Source organism: Aphelocoma coerulescens, chromosome 1A (genome assembly GCF_041296385.1).
Source record: "Aphelocoma coerulescens isolate FSJ_1873_10779 chromosome 1A, UR_Acoe_1.0, whole genome shotgun sequence".
Classification (NCBI taxonomy): domain Eukaryota; kingdom Metazoa; phylum Chordata; class Aves; order Passeriformes; family Corvidae; genus Aphelocoma; species Aphelocoma coerulescens.
The window spans coordinates 76,573,404-76,595,169 of NC_091014.1; the positions used below are offsets into that span (position 1 = coordinate 76,573,404).

A 21,766-nucleotide genomic window follows, 5' to 3' on the forward strand; every position below is an offset into this window, starting at 1 on the left:
ATCCAAACTGTAGGTTATAAAAATCCCAGGGATCCAAACCTGACACCCTGTTCTGGAGCATCACCTGTATGGCACAGTTGGAGAATGAATGCCCAAAATGGTAAAATTGTAACAACTGATTATTTCAGAGGTGAATAGAGCCAAGTTCATACCAGCTATATTCAGAGTGGTGGCCAAATCCCGTCAGAGATTTCACCGAGAGCCCCATTTCTGCCTCCACCAGAGCTGATAGCAGCTTTGCCACTGACTTCCATGAGGTCTGGGAAGTGAGAGAGCCAATTTTATCCATTCCTTGATGTCCCTATTATTTTCAGTTATTTTTCAGTTATTACATGATCTTATTTAGCATCTCATAGCATTCATATTTTTTTTAATTTCTTCAGTTGGGATGAAACGCAAGATGTACATTTTTAGGGAAGCAGTGAAAAATTAGGAAGATAATAGCCTGACACAACAAAGCTAGACACAGCTCTAAATAAGCTTTCCTAACTCACCTTGTCCTACAGAGTATTATTTTTTAGCACTGTAGTCATTTAAAAATCAAACATCCCTAAAGAACCATAAAATGTACAGCTGCTAATAAGTGTAGCACACTACAATTACGCTCTTTAAAAAAAGCCAAATTGACCTTTTTCATCATGTTACATGGGAAATTAAAATACCAGGCAAGTAATAACCACTGCTTAAACTATATAATAATGCAAAGTAATTATAGGTTCTAATGCTATTTAAAGTCCTATATCAATTTTGTCTTGCCACAGAACTGAGAAGCTGTATTCTGAGCAAGGCAGGCAGAGGCTCCCACAGTACCCATTTAAGAGACACACACAGTGTCCTAGGTTTCGTTTCCCAAACCCTTCACATCCTGTTTTTTTCCAAACCACCGTCCTGGTATCATTATTAAAGTGCCTAATATATTTCTGTTGTTCGCTTCATTTATTACATGCCATAATGGGGCTGCATATCTTTAGTGTTGGTTATGCACAATTAGCACTTAGTTATTGTCTTGTCACTTCAGCCCATACAAGACAAACTTCTTTAATGTAAGAAGTCAGCTAATCTTCATCAGTCAAGCAAAGCAGACAATGTTTGTTAGCCGGAGTGCAAAAGATTTTCATCATAGTTAGCACTCTTGGGTCTGAGGAAGGGAACTTTCTTTTTCTTTCCCCCATCCCCCTGCCAAAAAAAGAGCACAGCTGTTATGAATATTTTTAATATTCCTCTTTTACCATTACAACTGTGAAATAATGTACAATTTCACTTTGCAGCTAACACACGTCGTAGTGTTCCCTGGGGCCACTGATCCCCCCGGAAAAGTGCTGTTAGATGCTTCTGAAATGGAGCTTAACTGGGTTATTTAATAATTCTCAGCCTCGTTATTCCTGAGCCTTCAATCTAATCTTTTATTTGATTTTTACTTTGCATGTATTTTGGGCAAAGAGTTGCTGAAATAGTCTTACAGGTGTCTTAGACTGAGAACAAAAGAATGAATTTACCTGAAATAGAGTCTAGTTCATCTTGTGAAAACAGGGAGTGGTTCCAGGAGTTTTGAAGAATTTCAGAAATTCTCAAAAGTGACCCTAATCCTGATTCTATTGCAATAGCTCTCATGGAGCCTAATAAAGCAGACTTGCCTGTAGGGTACCTTTCTTCCTCACAATTTAGGACTAGTGGCCCTCTGAAGAATTAATTTTAGTTTATTTACAAAAAAATCCTATTTTATGGATGTTCCAGCATAGCTCTTCTGTGGTTCCTATGGCAAACCATCCCACTGACTATATTTTCTCATTAATAGCTTCAAATCTTTTGGTTTTTGTTACTTGCCTAACAGTAAACCCCCACATTGCTAGACAGGTGTTGCTAGACACCTGACCCATCACCAGCTTTGGGGTTTTCAGATCTACTATGAAACCTTTTCCTCTTTTCTTTTAAACAGAAAAATCTTGTCAGTCACCATGTCATTAATAATTTCTGTTGTCCTTTAGGATCCTTCTTTCTTCCTCTGCTCAAGGTAATCAAAACCACACAGCAGATTCTGAGTGAGGATGTGTTTATAAGACAGCAGTTTATTAAGTTTCTGCTGCCCCTTTGTATACAAAATAATGTTATTCAGGGGTTTTAGATTTGCTCTTTCCTTTCACTCCAACCACTAATTCCACCAATATGGAATTTATTTATTTATTTATTGAAGAGAATATTTTTATTCACAAACACATCAACAATATTCAAAAATCACCAGTGGGTGTACCAAGGCTCACCAGCTATTGCAAGACCTGCTTAGCCTTATTCCCCAATTTCACATCATCTTCCCCCATTAAGTTTTAAAACCTTTGGGTCATTCTCTACAGTAGATCTGCAGAGCATGTAGTGCTCTCTGTTTGATTCCACATTTCAATTTCGGCTATCATCTACCAGTTAGGTTTTTTCCTCTCAGAATGCATGCAATGTTCATGAGTACAGTTCATGGAACTGTTTTCTTCAGACTGCTCTACTTTGTCTTTGCCAACACTGAATTTTTTTTTTTTTTTTTTATGTTCTGTGCCTGGTTGTCTCTTCCAGCCCCTTCTGCTTTTCAAGCTAAGTAATATTTATATTAACACACATCTGACTGATCCTTCGGGCAGCCTGTTCTTCAGTCTTGCTATTGCATGACCTTCACATTCCTACCCTTTAAATGATTGATCCTGGCCCAGAGAGATGCCTGCCCATTTTTCCCTAGTGCTCTTTGTGAAGATTCAGTGATTTTTCTGCTTTTATGGACAACTCCACTGTTTGCTTTATTATTTTTGAGTATCTACAACTCACCATCCAGTGCAAGTCTCGGTGTGGATGGTAATTAGGCTCCCTTCACTTAAGGGGACTTTTGTTCAGGCCATGAACTCCAGCTCTGAACTGACTCATAACATGCCTGTCCCTTTCTTGGCCTCCTGAATGTGACTTTTTCAGAGTGAGGAGAAAAAGGCATTGTCTCACATCCTGTATTCCAGGAAGACAGACTGTAGGCATAGGCCTGAAAGAGAGCTCCTGAGCCACTAAGCCTGGTTCCCTGGTGTCAAATAGGCACAGTCTCCTATTTTCCCTTTCATAAAGCTATTCAGCTCTAGGATCTAATTGCTCCAGCCAGCCAGTTTTTGAGATATTTTCCCCACGTTTTTCTTGATACTGATGCTTAAAGCTGTAGCAATTTGGTGAATATTAAGCTCTGCTCCTAGCCTAAAGGTTTTAGCATCCTCTTATCTCTCATGTCTCTGTCCAGCTTACTCCTAATTTGAAGTTTTTCCATCGCCTAAGTACCTGCAGAGCTTAGTGACAGTCATCTTAATGGTGTGAGTGTTCCCCTTTCTTCTCTGTAAACATATTTAACTTCTCTTCAGAAGCCCTTCACCTCACACTGACAGTAACCTCTATATACTTAATTTCTGCAGAAAATTTAAAGGGAGGGAGGGAAGGAAACCACTGGAAAAATAAACTTGTAAACAGACACTGCCTTTCACACTTTGTCAGGTTGCATGTGTGTGACTAAGAAAATGGAGTGGAAAATCTTGCAAGTGGGCTCAGCTGTATCTGTGCTTGACACTTTTGACTACAGCGATGATGTCAGTCTGCCTTCGGCTTTCCCACTTCCCAGAGTTTATGTGTCCTTCCTCTCACTCTCTGTCGGCGTCTTTAGCAGCTTGTTCCCTACTTCTGTGATATTTTCTCCCTGCCGTTGGAAGTCAGCTCAGAGTATGGCTTAAAACCCCCATCTGCTACCACTGAGAGGTGTTTAAATCAGCTGTTCTACCCTTCTATCTGAAAGCCTTTATTTTAATAGAAACTGGACTGAAAATGGTTACACACTCACTGAAATTGCTGTCCTGATGTAGTTGTAAACACTTACCTCCAGTATAAACTGTAAAATGCCCACACAATGCTGCCTTTGTTCTCTGTCAAGCAGGGGAGAGGGAATGCAATGCCAGGGACATCCTTATTTCAAACACCAATATCAGATTTTTGCATGAGTGGACATTTTATAAATTCTGACAGCCTGAGTTCTGCTTTTTTTCATTGGATGTCTCAAAATTTAGAATACAAATTAACACATTGTCTATACCTGCTTTTATAAAATAGTACATGAAAGGCACAGCAAGTTGAGGTTTGCCAAGTTGAACTGGAATTCTGTGCCTATGTATTCTGCAAGGTACTGGTGAAAATGCACAAACTCAAGCACAGCTCCCACTTTCCAGCCTTTGAAATGGACATTTTGACAGAACCCCAGAATTAATAAACCACAGGTGTGGGCTGATGAACTGTGATGTAAAAGAGTGGCTTTGTTCTCTTAGTGGTGCACAGAGATTAACATTAATGTGAGTTGTACTGGAAGCTCAGCATTTAAAAAGAGAGGGAAGGGGGAAAGCAGAGCCCAAGTTACATCACTGATTGCAAAAAGCAGAGGGGAAGGATGTGGGTGTGGCAAGTCTGAGCTGTCCTAATCCTCAGGACATCAACCAAATGCTTCCAGATTTTGTCTCTTTCTACAGTGACAAAGATCTAACCTTAGGAGGCACACACACAGCCATCTTCTTCCACAGCAATATTTCTCTTGCTTTCTTAAGAAGTCTTCAGTACCTTGACACAAGTCCTGTGCATCAGAAAAGATGACAGACAGCAGTGAGATCTCCTTAAATGTCTGTTCTGAATAATGAAAGGGCTACTTCTCAAAATGGAAGTTTTATACTTCTTGTGGTTAGTCTAGGCACACCTTCCCCTTCCAAACAAGGTGATAACAGAGGTCATTTTGTAATATAAATGGCCTTCCTTTTGCCATTGTGAAATATGACAGGAGTTCTAGGATGTAGGTTAATTATAATGGTCATTCTACTAATGTCACAGTCGTGTCAAAAGTACTATTATCAATTTATGGTGCTAAGTCCAATCTGGCATGTTAATGCAGCCTATTGTATATTCTCTCCTGTTCATCTTGCATGCCTATTAAAAAAATTGGGTGAGGGTTTTAGGGAAGGCTGAAGACTACCATCTGCCTGCTAGAAGAGTAATAATCTTGCCTAATTATATACTCCTAACACAGTGGCATCTTAATATGCTCCTCCACTCCATTTAATATATGTGCCCAAATGGTGCCCTGCTTTACATCCTATGCCAATTCCATAAAAAAACCCCAACCTTAGTGGGAGGCTAGGCTTCAATTTACCCTCCCATTTTAAAGCAGAGCCAGGTTTAAATCTTGCAGTGTGCAAACCCAATCTGAATTAGTTACAGATATAGCTCTTTCACTTCAGAAGAGGCTAAATCTGCTTTTGAGAGTCAAATAAGGTTGAAAGTGTGAATGGCCAGAATTCATCCTACTTCATCTGCTTACTTGCCCTGTCTCATTGTACCTGGGAGCCAGCATGCCAGGATTAGAGGTTTTTCAGCTGGTGTTTACCACTTTGTCACCTAATGAGCACACAATTCACATATTTAATATCCAGGGTCCCACAAGAGCCTCACCATCAGCCTTTGCCAAATATACTTGTCACCGAGCTTGCACAATGTGAAAAGAGTGTGAAGAATTTGAACCCACAGTATCACAAGCAACAGGTTTCCCCCAAGGCACAGAGGACCATCCAGAGGATGTCTTCCCATGCAGACACACCCCCACCCCACAGGTTATCACACAGCCAAGCATGTCTAGACAGACCACTGGCAGCCTCTCCACGAGACAGCTGCACGCTTGGAACGTAAGTGATCTGGGGAACTGTGTATGTTTAAAGCCACTCATGCATAAAGCTGTCACATGCCACGTAGACATAGGTAGAGCACTTCTGGCTCAACACATCAACACTGTAAAACAAAAGGCATTGACACTTTTTATTGGGAAAGGCATCCTGACACTCCCATGTAGCTGGTGCAGTTTAATTGAAACTGTGTCACTCCTCTGAGGGCTGAGAAACAAAATCCTTCAGCCAGGATTTTGATGCAAGCAATATTGCAAGAAGTCACACGTGTTACGTATTGCCATGCAAGAGAATTGCACTTCAGCAGTGTATTTTTCATTTACTAAATACTTTAAACAAATTAGTTTGCTAAGGTCTGTCTTACCCTGGAACAGAAGGAATACACAGCTGAATAACGTTCTCAGTTCAGACTTAGCTCTTTCTGATGGGTGCAAAGGTGGTTTTGTCTCCCACTGGTGCACTGGGTTCAGGGGGGTTTTGTTTGTTGTTTATTGATTTTAAATGTGACTTCTTTGGGAAAAGCAAGTTTTACATGTTGGCACTAGTCAAGACTCCTTTACCTAATCTTGTAAGGTGCACAGAAGAATTTTTTTCAGCATTGCTGTCAATGGACAAAAATACAAAAGATGGAAACTAGAAAACAAACACCAAAGAAAACTTTTATGCACAAATTCTACATTTCAACATAGCTACTCATAATCATTTTGTGTTGTTAGTGGCTTAGTATACCAGGATTGGGGTGGGAAGAATAATAGCAACCTCTAAATTCTGTAAAAGAGTGTAGACCATAAATAACTTAAAGATTTCGGGATCCTTCCATAATCTCTATTTTCAATCATCATCAGCAGCAGGCAGTAATCCCACAGAAAAAAAAAGTCCACAAATAAACAAACCAATTTTCCTTTAAGAGCAGAGCTAATTCTTTTCAATCCACTTTTTTATTACACTATTTTCCCTCTATCTATTTAGCTAGCATAAGGATAAATTTCCAAAGCTACCCAGTTGGAAAATAAATGGGTTCACTGTTTGTCTAGCATTCCAATCTTCACAAATGTAAATCAGTCCAACTGCTACTCATTTAAACCTCCAACTTCACAAAACATTAAAGGACTGCTCTCCATACACAATTTAATCTGTGACAATTCACCAAGATTTCTGCTTGAACATCATTAGAAATTGACTATCTGATAAAGACAGGCCACTGTCAGGGGTCAGGTGGGTCAGCCTGTGTCATTTATGGAGTTTTACTGGGTCAACTACAGCAGGCACCAGTATTTGAAGGTTAAATTGTTACAATTAAATACATATACAGCTATTCCCATAGCTACTCTGCTGTTAAATCTACCGTAAACAACACAAGCATTTATATCTGACCCTAATTGTGTCCAGGATGTCACCATTTGGAAATTATATAAAAAAAGGACATTATAATCCGTTACACATTAAACAATACTTTATGTACTGAGATCCATAATTAGCTGGTAGAAACTGGTTTCATTTATTCACATCAGTGTTAAGGGGTTCATTTAGGTTACTTTCTTTCATTTTAATTGGAGTAAGGCAAGCAGTGCCTCCCAGTATATTTCATAGCTGGAGAGTTCACTACAAACAAAGGCATGTAACCCTGCCAAGGCAGTCACTAGGGAAACTTTTTTTCTGCATTGGCCCCATTCACTGCTTCCTAACTATCTTCAAGAAGATTGGCTTTGTCACGGGAAAGGGTTGAGGGGTGTGTCAGGGAAGAGCCTTCTTAAATTCAAGCATATTTTTTAGCTGGGAAATCCTACTTTACTCGAAGTTTGAAGTCAGCCAGCCAGGAGCATTAATATTATGTGATTGTCCTACTCATCAGAGAAAAGCAAATGAAATCTCTCAGTAGCGTTTTGCAGCAATCAGATCATTCCGATGCACATAATAGTATAACGAGGTAGGTATGCTGATACCACAAGAGAGACAGTAGTTAGCTGAGTAACTAAATTTGTAATCAACTCCTACAGGAAAAAAAGAAGAAAGGTTTCTCTGCAAGCCTGAGTGTGTCTAGTTTGCACCACAGTATTTGTAAAGCTGTGTGTGTGCTAGAAACAGTTCCCCGAATCATCATCTTAAATCAAATCTAGTGAAATATCCAACTGGAACATAACAAGGAATTCTTACTGGCACACAAGACAATTATAACATATCTCAGACAAGCTTTCCACGGCTCGCAATCACCCTGTCTTCCTTCTGGTTTGTACAAAAGCAGGACATTTACTTTTCACTCAGCTCAGCAGCCTGGGATATTTACTGGGTTTTATCTGTGTGCCGGTGACCTGATCCAGGCCTCCCACAGCCCACGGTGGGCTTTGAATGAGGTCTTTGGCTGGGGAAGCAGAAGTGCCTGAATGCACTAGATTTTGTTGAAAGCACAGGATTAATTGTGGCACCAGGGCAATTCCTCTGCTGGGTTTTCCCACGTGCACACGTGTCTGCGGGCGCTGTCCAGCCAACACTTGCTCTACGACCCTCACCTGTAAGACCGTGTCACATCATTGATCCTCACCCTATCTCCTTCTTTTCTTTTCTCTTTATTATTTTTAATTTCAGATTTTGTGTTGGAGACAAATTTTTCCTGAAGAACAACATGATTCTGTGCCAGACAGACTATGAGGAGGGTTTAATGAAAGAAGGTTATGCACCCCAGGTTCGCTGATCGGATGCCACATCATTAAGAATAAAAAGCACTACGTTCTTTTATCTTTTTTGCTCAACATGTATATAAGAAATGACACAGGAACCTACTGAATAGCATAGATATAGGGAGACAGAATGGTTGCGTGAAATAAAAGGCGGACTGCATCTGTATGTAGTGAAAATTGCTCCAGTTCAGAGTTGAATGTTAATTAAAAAGGTACTGTATATACAGCTGGATTCTTTTTGCTTGCTCTTGGGATTTTTGGTTTGTTTGGGGTTTTTTGTTTCTTTTTGTGTCATTTGGCATGAGATGTTTATTTTGGACTATTGTACATAATGTATTGTAATATTTGAAGCACAAATGTAATACAGTTTTATTGTGTTACCATTTGTGTTCCTGTTTGCTTCTTTGTATTGTTGCATTTAGTACAATCAGTGTCTAAACTTACTGTATATTTATGCTTTCTGTATCTACCAGCTATTTTAAATGAGCTGTATCTTTCTAGTAAAAAGCATTAAAGAGCAAATCCCAACCATTATGCTACACTTAGAGCTTAAGAATACTGTTTACATTAAAACTATTTAGAAAACTAATAACTAGCAGCACCTGCTGCTAATGATGCTATGGTTAAGGGTCTATCAGCACTTCTCTTATAAGCCTCTATTTTTCAGGGGTTAAGCATCTGTTGTTTAATTGCATGGATTTTCCTCAAAGAGCACTTTTATTTTACTACAAAATTTTGAAAAGCAAATCTGACTGGTTTGAGATATATTATAAAAGGTGCAAAAGTTAATGATTTTGGGTGCTGCTTTTGTGCCCCTTAGGCATTCCAAATGCCTGGATTTGATTTTTAATTTAGCTGGAAATTAAGCCCTAATGCAAACCAGTGCCTCTGGGTATCTTATTTTATATATATATATAGATAAAAATATATATGTTATTTTTCTGAAATCATTAATTTGGGGGGGGAGGAAAGGGAGAAGGTTTCTGCTTATATACTTTTTTAAAAATTCTTAAAATTTGAGAGGTCTCTCTCTCTCATCTCCCTCTCTCTCTTTCCTTTTATTTTCTTTTTTTTTTTTTTACTTTTTTTTGTTGGTTTTTTTTTCGTTGGTTTTGGGGTTTTTTTTACTTTTTTTTTGTTTTAATCAGGGCTTAACCCTAATGTTTTCTGGGGCTGCGTCCTCAACAAACCCTGGAAAAAGTGAAAGTAGAAGGCACTGTAAACAGCCCCCTCTGAGGGTCTATTTACATTAAAGAAATGACTCTGAGCTGACACTGGGAGAGTGACTGGTTGCTAATTACCCACCTCAGTGAATGCTGAAGGTAATTTAAATGCTGATGTGGATGGGACAAAACTTTGCAATAGCAAGCGAGAGCTACCACACTCAACTGCGCAGGTACTTTGCTGTCCATGCCAACATCCTACAGGTTTGTCCCATCAATACTGGCAATTAAAATCCTTTTGACAGAGGTGGAATCTCTGCTGACAGCTCCTGTTGGCAATCAGTTCGTTTTCTAGGAGAGGTGGACCTCTGTTTTTAAAGCCATGAAGCTATTGCATCAGCAGGATGTCCCTAAGTGCTCATGCCCCTGACAGAGCTTACAGGTGTTTGGCAAAGAAAAGCAGGATGAATGTTTAAAAAGTTGTTAAATGCATATTTAATTCATGTCTGTTTGCCACTGTAATCTAGCTCACTGGGAAAACAACCTGTATTAAAAACAAACAAACAAACAACAAAACAGTATTAAGAACAACAACAAAAAAACAATCCAAGAAACCCACTATACCCGATGTTGTTATGAAGCTAAGCTCTTGTTTTTATTTAGAGTACAAACCCATGTCTCTGCTCAAGCTGACTGCTGTCCTGCCCTGCTCTTCCTGTCCTGTTGCAGTTTCAACGTGTTTTTGCTGGGGATGGTGGAAGAAACTTTGTAATGCAGTGGGGAAATTCCTTAAGTGTATGGTAAGAGCACACTGCACAGTGGCTTGACTTAGATATTTAGTTTTAATGACTGTTGTTACAGTGTGGGGTTTTTTCTGGCTGTGAACCCTTTTGAAAATAAGCATGGCTCACAAAACTTGACTTTGACTCATACAGGATCAGTAAGAAAAGCAACAACTCCTCAGGCTGTTCTTGTTAATTAGAAGAAATAGCTCCACATAGTTTTTCGAATTAAATTTAGTCCTCTTTTGTGGACTATCTTCCTTCCTAACCTTGAGCACAAGTGTCTCTTCCAGTCCCTTCCACAGTCCCTTAATGTCTTTGGGATAACGAAGCAGTTGGTGTCAGAGGTACTATTAGGCTCTTACAGATCTACTTCAGTGCAATAAACATGCTGTCCTTTCCATGAAGGTCAGGATGGACAGAAAGGGAAGAATCATATTATCTTGTTTTGAGCCCAATTTCAATTTTCTCCTCCAGCCTCTCTTGCGTCTTTCCATTAGAAATCAGAAAGATCTCTCTTCTGCTTCCCAGTAGTAGACTGCAGAATGGGTAGAAATCCCTGGTTCAGAAATAAGGCTGGAGAATAGGAAAGAAGGGTCCTTGACTCTGCCTTTGACTCCCTGTAAGCTTGGACAAGTCACTCAACTTCTCTGTGCCTCAGTTGTCCCCGTCTGTCAAACGGGGCTAATGGCTACAGTGCTTTTGTAAAGCATTTTTGGCTCTTCAGAAAACCACGAGTCATGCAAGTGTTACAAGCAGCACCAGGACATCCCGGGAAGAGCAGAGCATTCACAGGAGGTAACCACAGATCTGAGGCAGGAGAGCACCAAAACCAGCTTAGCCCGTGGAAGGCTTGGCTGGGGATGATGGCAACTGCACACTAATAGTGCTGCAAGTGCTAAAGGAATCCCTCATTCCCACAAAGTGCCACTGCTCAGCTCTTTATGGAGCAAACGAAGAGAGTGCCATGGGGGAAGAGTGGCTTATTACTACATGCCATGTTGCTCGTATGTGTGCTTTGTGGCATAGGCTCAAGGTGTGGAAGAGGAAGGTGGTCCTGCTATGGGGAAAAAAAATAGTCCCAGCATTCTATCAATCTTAACTGATGCAAGGATAAAGAAATATGGATATATTTGCAGTGCACAATGGTATGGCACCGCTTTGAGCACTTTATGCTCATCTATCTTATTCACATACATATCTAAAATTTGTGTGCAGAGGATACAGAATAAATTTAGATTTGATGTAGGTCAAAGATCAATTACACATTTTCCTGTATTTCAAACTTCCATCTAGCCTGGCTGTTAAAATAATGACTGAGAGCTGAAATATTTAATGGAAACACTTATAACCCCAATAAAGTATATCATCATAAGTCAATATTGGAGAGACATTATCTGCCAGGTCACTTTAGTGATCATTTTAACAGAGACCTAGACCATTCCTTTGGGTTGCTTTTTTGTTATCCACCTTGGTTCCCCTTCTCCATCACTGTGTGTGTCAACAAGCTGTTTGCATACAGCAAAACACTCTGATAGTGACCCTTACTCAGTGTATTTGCCAGGCAGGAATGCTTCCACTTGTGTCTCCCATCTTTAGGGCATTTTATCTCTATCTGTACACGTCACAAAGTTTAGCCAGACAAAAATAATAATAACAATGATTTTTTTTTAAATCTGCCATTCTTGGATGGCTGGTTTTTGAGCCATGCGGAAAAATACATATTATCAAACCTTGAGTTTAACTGTAAAAAGCTCCTCTGACAACTGTAAACAGCTGTGCCTGTTGTCTGCCACAACTGGTGATGAATCAAGACAGCCTGGATTTGGCAGAAACAGTGACCAGGGCTAAAAGTTGATCTATTTTGTGATTGTGTTTTTATATTTTCTGGGTTGTTTGGTGGGTTTTTTTAAGCACACCTTCATGCTTTCCTATCCTCCCAAAATGTTCAAATTTCTGCTCATGTAATGTAAATAAAGGAAAATCATCCAGCAATCCCTCAAAGGTTCCTAATTGCCTACACATAAAACGAGTTGGGGAAGATAAATTGAAAAGTGGTCAGTGAGGAGCGAGACTGGGAAAAAGAAACAAACAGGGACTGTGGCAAGGTTTCAACTGTACAGACTTTAAAGTACTTTAAAGGCTTTTTTCAACGAAATATGCAGCAGCTTCTTATAATTTTCTCAGCAGTAGGTAGTTTACAGTCATCTGTACCTAGAACAAATCTTGTCAAAAATGAAGGTCTGTAGTGATTGCTGGGTATAATTTTATACATTTAGCTGATTTTCCTGAAAGCTTCCACTGTGCTGCTGTTGTCAGACTAAATTATCAATTTAGCCATTTGTTGTTTAATGAATAAAAAACTCCTATGGCATTGGAGATGTTGTGGTTTCAATAAAGCAAAAGCTTTAACAAGTCAAACTACACAAAGCAAAGTGTGTACTGTATATAAGAACAGTGTTTTTATTCCTTTAAATACCACTTTAGATAAAAAAAGCCAATTACATATTCACTTAACACATTCCTCCTACTTCAGGCCAATGATGCAGACCAAACCTGTTTACTGTTCAGTATCTTGCAAAAGGAAACCAAAATACAATATGTGCAAGGTAATAGGCCATTAGCACAAACATGCTCCCAGTAAAAATCCTTTGTGTAGGCACCTTTTTAAAAGCTGCCAATTGTGGGTGATAGAAGTATTATAAAGGAAGTGATTTTAATACTATTTAAGGCATTAAAAGCTGAAGAGTATCTGTTTAAAGCATTAAAGTAAGAGCTGCTTGTATCTAATACCTTTTAAAATGTCCTTCTGCTGATTTATATTCATCCTGAACCCGCTAATAATGAGTATACATAAGCAAATACCATCTTCCACCTATTCAGCATGTCATTGATATGAAAGCCCCAGAAAATATCTCACGTAATCAGTGTGTTCAGAGAGTTATCTAGCACAAATTACTCATTAACTCAATAGCACATAATAAAAAAGAACATCAATTAATTAATGAGTCACCCTCAGATCACTTTGATTACAACACAGCTCTGTTGAAACAGCAGTTATAAATGGAGCTGCCTCTCTTTATTCATTGTTTGCAATTGGCCCATTATTTTGCAGAGACCAGTGTCATATTTAACACATGCCTGCAGGTAATTGTGTGATTAGTTTCATAAATGAAGATGCAGAGTGAGAGCACAGACTGACTTGCAGGAATGCACCGCACCTCCTGCAACCCGCAGCGCTCTGCAGCAGCCACGGGGCAGCCTGCCTCCACTGCAGGTGACAGGACAGAGCTAGTCCTACTGACCTCTAATCCAACCTAAAAACCTCAAAGCCCTGGGAAAACACTCAAAAATTGGCCCTCCCTCCTCTGTGGATGTCCATCTTTTCTTCCAAGTGACAAGCAACAGGACAAGAGAAAATGGCCTCAGGTTGGGCCAGGGGAGGTTTAGATTGGAAATATTTTTTCACCGAAAAAGGGGTGATTGAGCACTGGAACAAGCTGTCCGCCATCCCTGGAGGTATTTGTGGATGTGGCATTTAGAACATGGTTCAGTGGTGAACTGGGCAGTGCTGAGTTAATGGTTTGATTCAATGATCTTAGAGGTCTTTTGCAACCTTAGTTATTATCGTCAAGAGGCCACACTGCCGGCATTTCACAGTAGAGAGCACAGAAACAGAGAGATTAGGTGGGCTGTTCAAGGTCAATCAACAAGTCTGCTTTCCTCAAACCCCACTCTTAGCATGGATTGTAACCATCCCATCCCAGGCCTTGCAAAGACAGGCTCCAGGGCAGTGCCTGGAGCAACAAACACAAACCCCTCTTTGGTGCTCAGGGACAGACCAAGCAGAGGCTGAATGCCCAAAGCTTCATTGTGCTGAACTGTGTTTGGTGAACAGGAGCTGGGGAGGTGAGCGAGGAGGTCTGGTTGTTTGGCTATTTTTTAAATATTTTAAAGGAAAGATGAATGAAAGAACACAAAGTCACCACCTAAAGTTCCTAAACTATCTTGGTTAAATGCCATTCCAATAAGCGTACAGTGTAATTATAACAGTTCCCTTAGGTAAGTAAGAAACATCTGTTAGTAACACATAGCAGGTGTTAGCAATTACACATACTGATTTTTTTAAAGTGTTTTTAATTAAAAAGAATTCTGTTTTCTGAAAAGGAGAGCATGGTAAGTCCAAACAAGCTTTTGTTTGTGTGGCTCTAGATCACGCAATATGCAAAACGATAAAGGTAAAATCAACTTAAATTAGCAAAGGTTTGCATGTTTGACTCCAGTTTATTGCAATCAAAACCAAATTGGGATTCACTGCATTATTGTAAAGCACATAACATTAGTATTCTAAGCAAGGTCTCATCTAATGTATGAAATCCATACAGTTCATGTAAACCCTGAACACAGCTAAGCAGAGCATTTGAACCTGGGAAGATTGCTGTAGTTAAGCAAAATATGATAGGTATTGTAAGAGAGGAGGAAATTGCTAGGAAATTCTGTATAATGGTTTCTTCACAATCCCTTTGTCCCACTACAGGGAAACAACGTCTGGATTATGTTAGAGGAAAAATCAAACTACGTTGTCAAATTACTTTGAAAAACTAGCCAAGAGCAATCTACATTTAGCAAAGTGATAGGCTGTGCCACTGAGAAATAACAAGCAAGAGCCTTTGGAAGGCCAGCTAGTTAGAGGTGGTTTTAATCCAAATCAGAAGATAACGAGATGACAAATTTGTTTCCCTGTCCCAACACTATCTTTCCATGGATGCCAAGATAAGGATATCAGGACATAAATCTTGCCATAAACCTTGACTTTCATTTTATATAAAATCCTTAAGCAAATGAGTTGGCAGGGAAAAGAGAAAGAAGCAGCAACAGGAGTACAACCTATGGATTTGTCTTTGTATCCAGCTGGGATCCAGGTTGTGCTTGTTTGTAATATACAGGACTGTGCTTTCTTTCACAAAAGTCTCTAAACTCCAGTGTGGAAAAGCAGTCTTTCTACCTACAGTCTACAGCAATATAAAATGGGATTATTTTTCTTTATGTTCTTCCCAAGAGGGAGGGTTTATGAGGAGACACATATATAAAATAATGCGTATAAAGAGCCCTATCAGTAGACTGTTAGGTCAAAGACAGAGGTAATTCATACGTATTTTTTTCATCTGAATGCATAGATCTGGAAATTAAGACCAGATTTTTAGCATTTTTTTGCCTCCAGGAAACTTAGGTTTTTTCTATGTTATTCATGAGTATTTCTAAGCATATTTACTTTTTATTAAAAATATATAACGTTTGTTTAAGCATTTTTTTTTATATCAAGGACATTAAAACTACTGTCAGTGGCATCCAATCAATACACTGCCAGTATTGGAACCAATTTTCTGGATGAACAGAATAAGGAAAAAACAATATAGACCTTAGAGTTACATTATAAGAACTTATAAGTACATAATCCACAGCTTTATTAGCTATTCACAACTGCAGTATAAGATCCAGGTATCCAAATCAGACATCCCACTGCTAACCAAACACATGAGCTCTGAACAATAATAATGTACCAATAGCCATAAAAGAATTTTGATTGGTTTCTTTTGTTCAAGTCAAAGCAGAGCATTTCAGTACTCCTTGTACACAATGCCTTCCTGGAGTACAGTAGCCTTGTGACAATGAGTGCATGTTAATTAAAAGTAAAGAAAAAGCAAAATAAATGCCTAACAAATGCCTTGAATTTAGAATGACAGACTCACATCTGTTCCTACATCTCTCAATCACCACATAAGTGATAAAATATCACCACTAAGACTGTTGCAGAAAGGAAAGTTTCTGCTTTGGCCTCCCATCCCAGTTTATTTTGGTAGCATTGCAACAGGCTTTTTCTCTCACCCTCAAAGCCCTCTTAAAATATGGGAATCACTTTTGCCTTGTCTTGTATGGCCAGCTGAAAAATCTGCAAGATCCTGATCTTGGAGCCTGAAAGTCATCTGGAAGCAACTCTGTGTAAATGAAGTCATAATGCACAGGATCATGTTGCTGGCATTTACTGAGAAAGTGAAGCAACACAGAAGTATCATAAAATTTCAGGGTTGCAGTCACCCTTGCCTTGTCATGTAATATTGTAATAGGAAGTTTATAGAGAGGTTGGATTTTTAAGGACAGGCTGGATATCAATTTGGTCCAAAGTTTTTATTGTGCTAATGAACTGTAACAGCTCTAATCTATTTTTAGATGGTGGCATTTCAAGTCTCTCAGCTCCTCAGTTCAAAATCCTTAACGTGGAGATAATACACCACTTTTCTACCTCACAGGACATGTGAGGGTAGTAATTGTGGGATATCTCAGTAGCACCAGCTAAGCATATGAAATACCTAGAGCAGGAGAACAGCAAAGTATAGAAATTAGTAGCTTAGGAATTGTCTAAAATCTCTAATTGCTGCAAAAGTGCTGGGAAAAAGATTGCTCTGCCTTTACTTTTTCTTATCACAGTTGCCAACCACCTTTTAATAGTCCCTGCCAGAGACAGACACTTGTCTAGACAAGAACTTGGTTTGATCCAGAATATTCTTCCCGGAGTTTCTACGAGGACTAACACAGTAAGAAAGAATGAGGCAAGGAAAACAATTACAATCTCTACAATTTATTTTCACATTCACGATTTTTCTTCCACACAGCATATGCCGATTATGCCTGCCTGCTTCTCAAGCCATTGTTAATTGGTTGATTACACAAAACAGAAGTGGATGAGATGTGATCTGAAAGACCTGAAAGAGAGCAAATAAGATCCTTGAGGCTAAATTCACAAGAAAGAAAATGTTGCAGCTGCAATTTTAAAAGATGACACCTTTAGCCCTGTTATGGCTGTGCTTCCTTATGGTCCCTGGCAAAAAGAAAACCAAACCAAGTCCAGCCCATGCCACATGTTTAGTGTGTCCTTTGTGTCCAACCTGCTATGGACAAAGACCACAGGGAATGAACATGTTTTGGCTCTGCTGGAGAACAGGAGTAACCAGGATAACAAATCTTTTTCATGTGCTCTTTCACCTGGCTCTACCTTGCCCAATGAGATGATTTAGTTCTGGAAGAACAGCTTTACCCACAGCATCACCCAGAAAAGAAACTTCTGCTATCTCCCTAAAAAAAATGAAGCCTATTCAAATTCAATTTTTCCTACCATATCCCACACCTCAATCTCACTAAAACCCCAACCTGGAAAATCAGGACTCTGACATTTGCTCTCTCTTTGTTATTGTTCACAATTAATGAACTAATTCAGAACAAAAGTCTCTCAGCTACAGAAACTTGATTCGGACACACCTCTGATCATACACAAGGTCCAAATAAATCAGATTAATTCTCACTAAAATCAAAAGAAGTGCTGCTGGTGGTAGCAGCTGAGAGAGGATTTTGCCTCAGGGAAGAATCACAGGTAGCAGAAGGCAGCCCTTTGTCATTTTACATCAATTGCTTGCCACAGCCCTGGCTAATCTTTTCAGCCAAAGCATACAGGGTGTCACAGAAGGTCTCTGAATAACTTGGAAGCCAGCTCAAGCCATGGCATACTGGCTCTCACTCAACACCTCAGCCAATATCTGAATGTAGAATTTGAGAGCTGAAAACTTACTCTGATAAGCTATCATGTCCCCTGATCTGTCTTAAAGACACTGAAACATGGTTTTTCTGGAGGCTTCTCTCCTGCACTCACATACCTTGCTCTCCAAGAAGACTTCAGCTCATTAGGTATAGTGTGAATCCCCACACACCTGTGAACAGCAAAATAACCTATTTCTACAAGCAGCAAAGGAACCCAGCAAGAGCTCCCATTCAAAAATGAAGCACAATCAACATAAAAATTGGAAATTTGACTTTTACTAGTCTTAGAGCATCTTACTCTTTGAACAAACAAGTCAGTTAAGATAAAGACTTTCAAAACCAAACCGTGGCAGATTTTGCTCTAGCAGGTCAAGGTTTTTTTCTGTGTGTAGGAAACGCCTCTGCCTTTATCCCCCAGTCCTCTACCACCAGAACAACACAGACAGACCTTAAGGCAGCAGTGGAGGTGTTGACAAGAAAGCTCTGCAGCAGGGATGGGTCTCCCAGGTGCAGGCACATACCTGTCCACTGCGGTGGTATTTGGCCTCTGTGGTAACGTGAGGCAGAAATGAGGGGCAGGCTGCTGGGGAGAAGGGTAAAATCCAGTACTGCAGTCAGCCTTGCTCCTCTCTCAGAGCCCACTTAGATATTTCATGGATTCTCAGACGGGGATTTGAGCCTTTCAGCCCAGACGTCTCAAAATTTCATTCACAAGAATTAAAAGTGCTGGGAGACAGGTATTTGTTACTGGTGCAAATTCAGAGGCTTGTAATTGCTCCGGTTTTGACCTCTGGATATTCATTTGGACCATTTCTCTTGGAAATGCAGGTTTGCACCTCTGCTTTTTCCCTACCTTTTATCACCCTTCCTGATGTCTTTTCCCAGCAAGCCCACAATTCTGCCAGCACACAGTTAAAATGCTTAGGCAATGCCAGTGGCTGTTTGAAATGCAAAGGGACAGGAATTATTAGTGCTATCAAACTTTTTATTTTAATGGAAGTTAGACAAGCCCCAGGCATATTTGCACCTGCAATTGCTTGCTCCTTGCACTGCTGTGCCCCACAGATCTGCTTGTTTCAATTGACCCTAAGGCAGTAACCTGCAGAATGTATCCATATCATTTTCTGCTTTCTGCTGACACATTTTCAAGTCACAGATTTAATGGTCATAATTTTCACATTTAAAAACTCAGACTCTGCAGCCCAGTGCTGTATTTATTTCCAGGTGGAAAAACAAAGTCTTGTATTGTCCAAATCATCTGAGCTGCAGACAAATAAAGGAGTGTGTGGGGCTGCTTAGGGTTTTTTCCCCAGACTTTAATATTTCTACCGTTTACTAGTACCAGTGGATTTACATAGGCAGTTGCATTATTCAATCACTACTAAAAAAAATTTTGGCAAAAAGAGTTAATTGAAGATCAGGGAGGAAAGGTGAGGGAGGAATCATCATCATCAAGGAGGTGAAATGGATTCCCCCAAATCACATAAGTCAATACCCATGAAAAGGTAAACCCTTATCCCGCATGGGAAACCCGTATCACACACTATGGAAAAGGTCCTGCTTCTCCCAGGGTCAGGTTGTACAGAATTGTCCTCAAATACACAGGATTAGCCCACAATTTGTCATTAAAGAAATAAATTCCCTGGCAGTGGGATTGCATACAATAATTATTTGCAGAGCAAATCTGTAGTCCAGTATTGAAATCAGTTTTACTCTGTCAAGAATACAAGTCATGCAAAAGTTCCTGACTGATTGCTTTCTGCCTGTCTCAAAGGAGTCTGCTGTACAGACGTTTCAACCTTGAAATCCCCTTTCCACTCCTTTTTTCCCAGCTTTGCTTCACTACCATGTATGAAACCTCACCTCTTGGTCAGAATTGCTCCAGCTGAAAAGGACGAGGGATGATTCTGCCCCTCTGGAGCCAGTTAAGAAATGTTTTGACTGGAGCATCTTGTAGTGCTTCTTCTTTTTTTTTTTTTTTTTTTTTTTTTAACAGTGCCTCTGCATTATTGATTTTGGGGGTTATGCGTTACAATATAGGAAGGAAGAAAAGATATTTTTTTAAAAAATGCCAAAAAGATTATAATGTTTTTTTAGTTTGTTTTTCTTTTGCCAGAGGGACTAAGTGCACGTTCACTTCTTCAGTTCCTCATGTTGCAAGCTGCTATTTTGCTGTCGAAGGCTCAGAAGAAGCTCCTGTTTGCATTTCCTTAATTAGCCTTTAACTTTTTGTGGAGGCAGAGAGAGAAGATTTCAATGAGTTTTAAGGACTGCCATTTCTGTGGCAAGAGCCATAAACGGGGATTACGTAGGTGACAGAAGACCTTCAGAACAGATGTGTCCTCTGGAAAAATAAGTGATGTTTATAGTGCCAGAAATCATTTGCTGCAGATTTGGGGAAGGGTGTCTTTCTACTGCCCTTTATCCCTATCTTCAAAGGGGATTGTGTGTGAATACAATTGATTAATAGATAGGCATTTGATGGAACTAGCACATCTTTCTTTTTCAGAGAAGGCAGCCTCAGAGCCTAAGGATAGGAACATCCTAATTTGCTGTACAATAAAATAACCGGCTCTCATTGTGGGTTTCATGAATATGTTCATTTAGGCCATTGAGCAGCGGGGTACGTAAGCTCATCATCGGCTTTAACATGTGAAAAGTAACATTAGCAAGAGTTTCACAGGTTTGATAACATCAAAGTAATGCACGAACTGATGTAATTGGCAAAAGCTGGAATAAGGAAACTCACCATACTGGATCAGATTTCCTCTGTACCCAGTAGCCTCCTCCTCCTTCCAGCTGCTCTCGGATCCTTAACAGCACTCTTTCTCACAGGGCCGGTCACAAATTCAAAGAAGGTCAAGAAGGATTAGAAAAATCTTTAAAAAAAATTAAATATAATAAAACTGAATTCTGAAAAGCAAAGGATAAAACTTAAGAAAGTTTATTGCTGGCAGTAGGTCAGTCCTCCCGGGTGGCGGAATGAAAAGTAGTTGCAATTATCAGCTCTGCATGTTTGCAGTCATTAGGGATTGCTAACTACCTTTAATCATGGCTATGGTTCAGTTCCCCCAGGGCAAGGGAGCAAGCATTTACACCTGCAGCCAGTAATTACAGCCACTTTCACTCCCCTGCCACCGAAGGACGGAGCTGCTGCTGGCACCGAGCAGCTGGGAAAGGTGGCCTTAGAGGAGCTGCTCACACAGGCGAGCCCCAAGGACGGATGCTCTGCAGAACAGTCGGGATGCAGCGCTGCAAAACAGGGGAATGATGGAGGCACGCAAAAGCGAGGTGAAACAAGCCTCGCCAGGAGTCCTGTGAAAAACCCCTGAAAATTAAAGAGTAGCTAAAACTGTGAATGCTGACATCGTTTTAAACTGAGTGACGGATGTCCAAACACAATGCGCTTAAAAAAAAACCCCAAAAGCACAAACCCGGCAACAAACAAGAGCCCAAGAGCAACAACTACAAAATCCCACCAAGAAACCCCTAACAAAATTCTTGCCCAACAAAATTCTCATCCCCTCCACAATGTTTGATAATACAAACAGCCCTTTTTTAAGAGACAAAATTTGTTATTATATTTATATGAAAAAAACCTGTGAAAAGTGTAATACTCTATTTTTCATGATAAAAATAACATTTAAAGGAAGTTTAATACTTCATTTATTTGATTTTCAATTTAACTTTATGTCAATTAAATTAGAGGGGTTTGTTTTCATCCTAATATGATTATTATTATGATTTTGATGATGATGATGATTATTATTATTATTATGAAATCACCATGGCCAAGTCAAGCTTTTGTCTTAAATGTTTAAGTGCCTTGAGGTAAGGAA

The 21,766-nt window shown here is 39.7% G+C and overlaps 1 protein-coding gene and 2 long non-coding RNA genes across 6 annotated transcripts in view; 1 reads left to right on the plus strand and 2 right to left on the minus strand.

The window, feature by feature from the left end:
- The window catches only part of LMO3 (LIM domain only 3), a 66,123-nt gene extending 57,146 nt beyond the window's left edge, over positions 1–8,977 (plus strand). For 3 of the 4 annotated variants that reach the window (XM_069003553.1, XM_069003554.1, XM_069003555.1), the window contains one exon: positions 8,301–8,977. In XM_069003553.1, the coding sequence (XP_068859654.1) occupies positions 8,301–8,406 (106 nt within the window). In that variant the 3' untranslated portion in view covers positions 8,407–8,977. The remainder of the gene's footprint in view (positions 1–8,300) is intronic. The other variant, XM_069003552.1, reaches the window with a different exon arrangement.
- Positions 18–20,934, minus strand: LOC138104366 (uncharacterized). Its single transcript, XR_011148042.1, has 3 exons — positions 20,677–20,934; positions 4,536–4,621; positions 18–259 (listed from the first exon to the last, which is right to left on the minus strand). It is a non-coding gene; the product is annotated as an uncharacterized lncRNA (long non-coding RNA).
- LOC138104365 (uncharacterized) lies at positions 16,954–18,080 on the minus strand. The gene is made up of 2 exons (XR_011148041.1): positions 18,044–18,080; positions 16,954–17,098 (listed from the first exon to the last, which is right to left on the minus strand). It is a non-coding gene; the product is annotated as an uncharacterized lncRNA (long non-coding RNA).
- Positions 20,935–21,766: the final 832 nt, after the last annotated feature.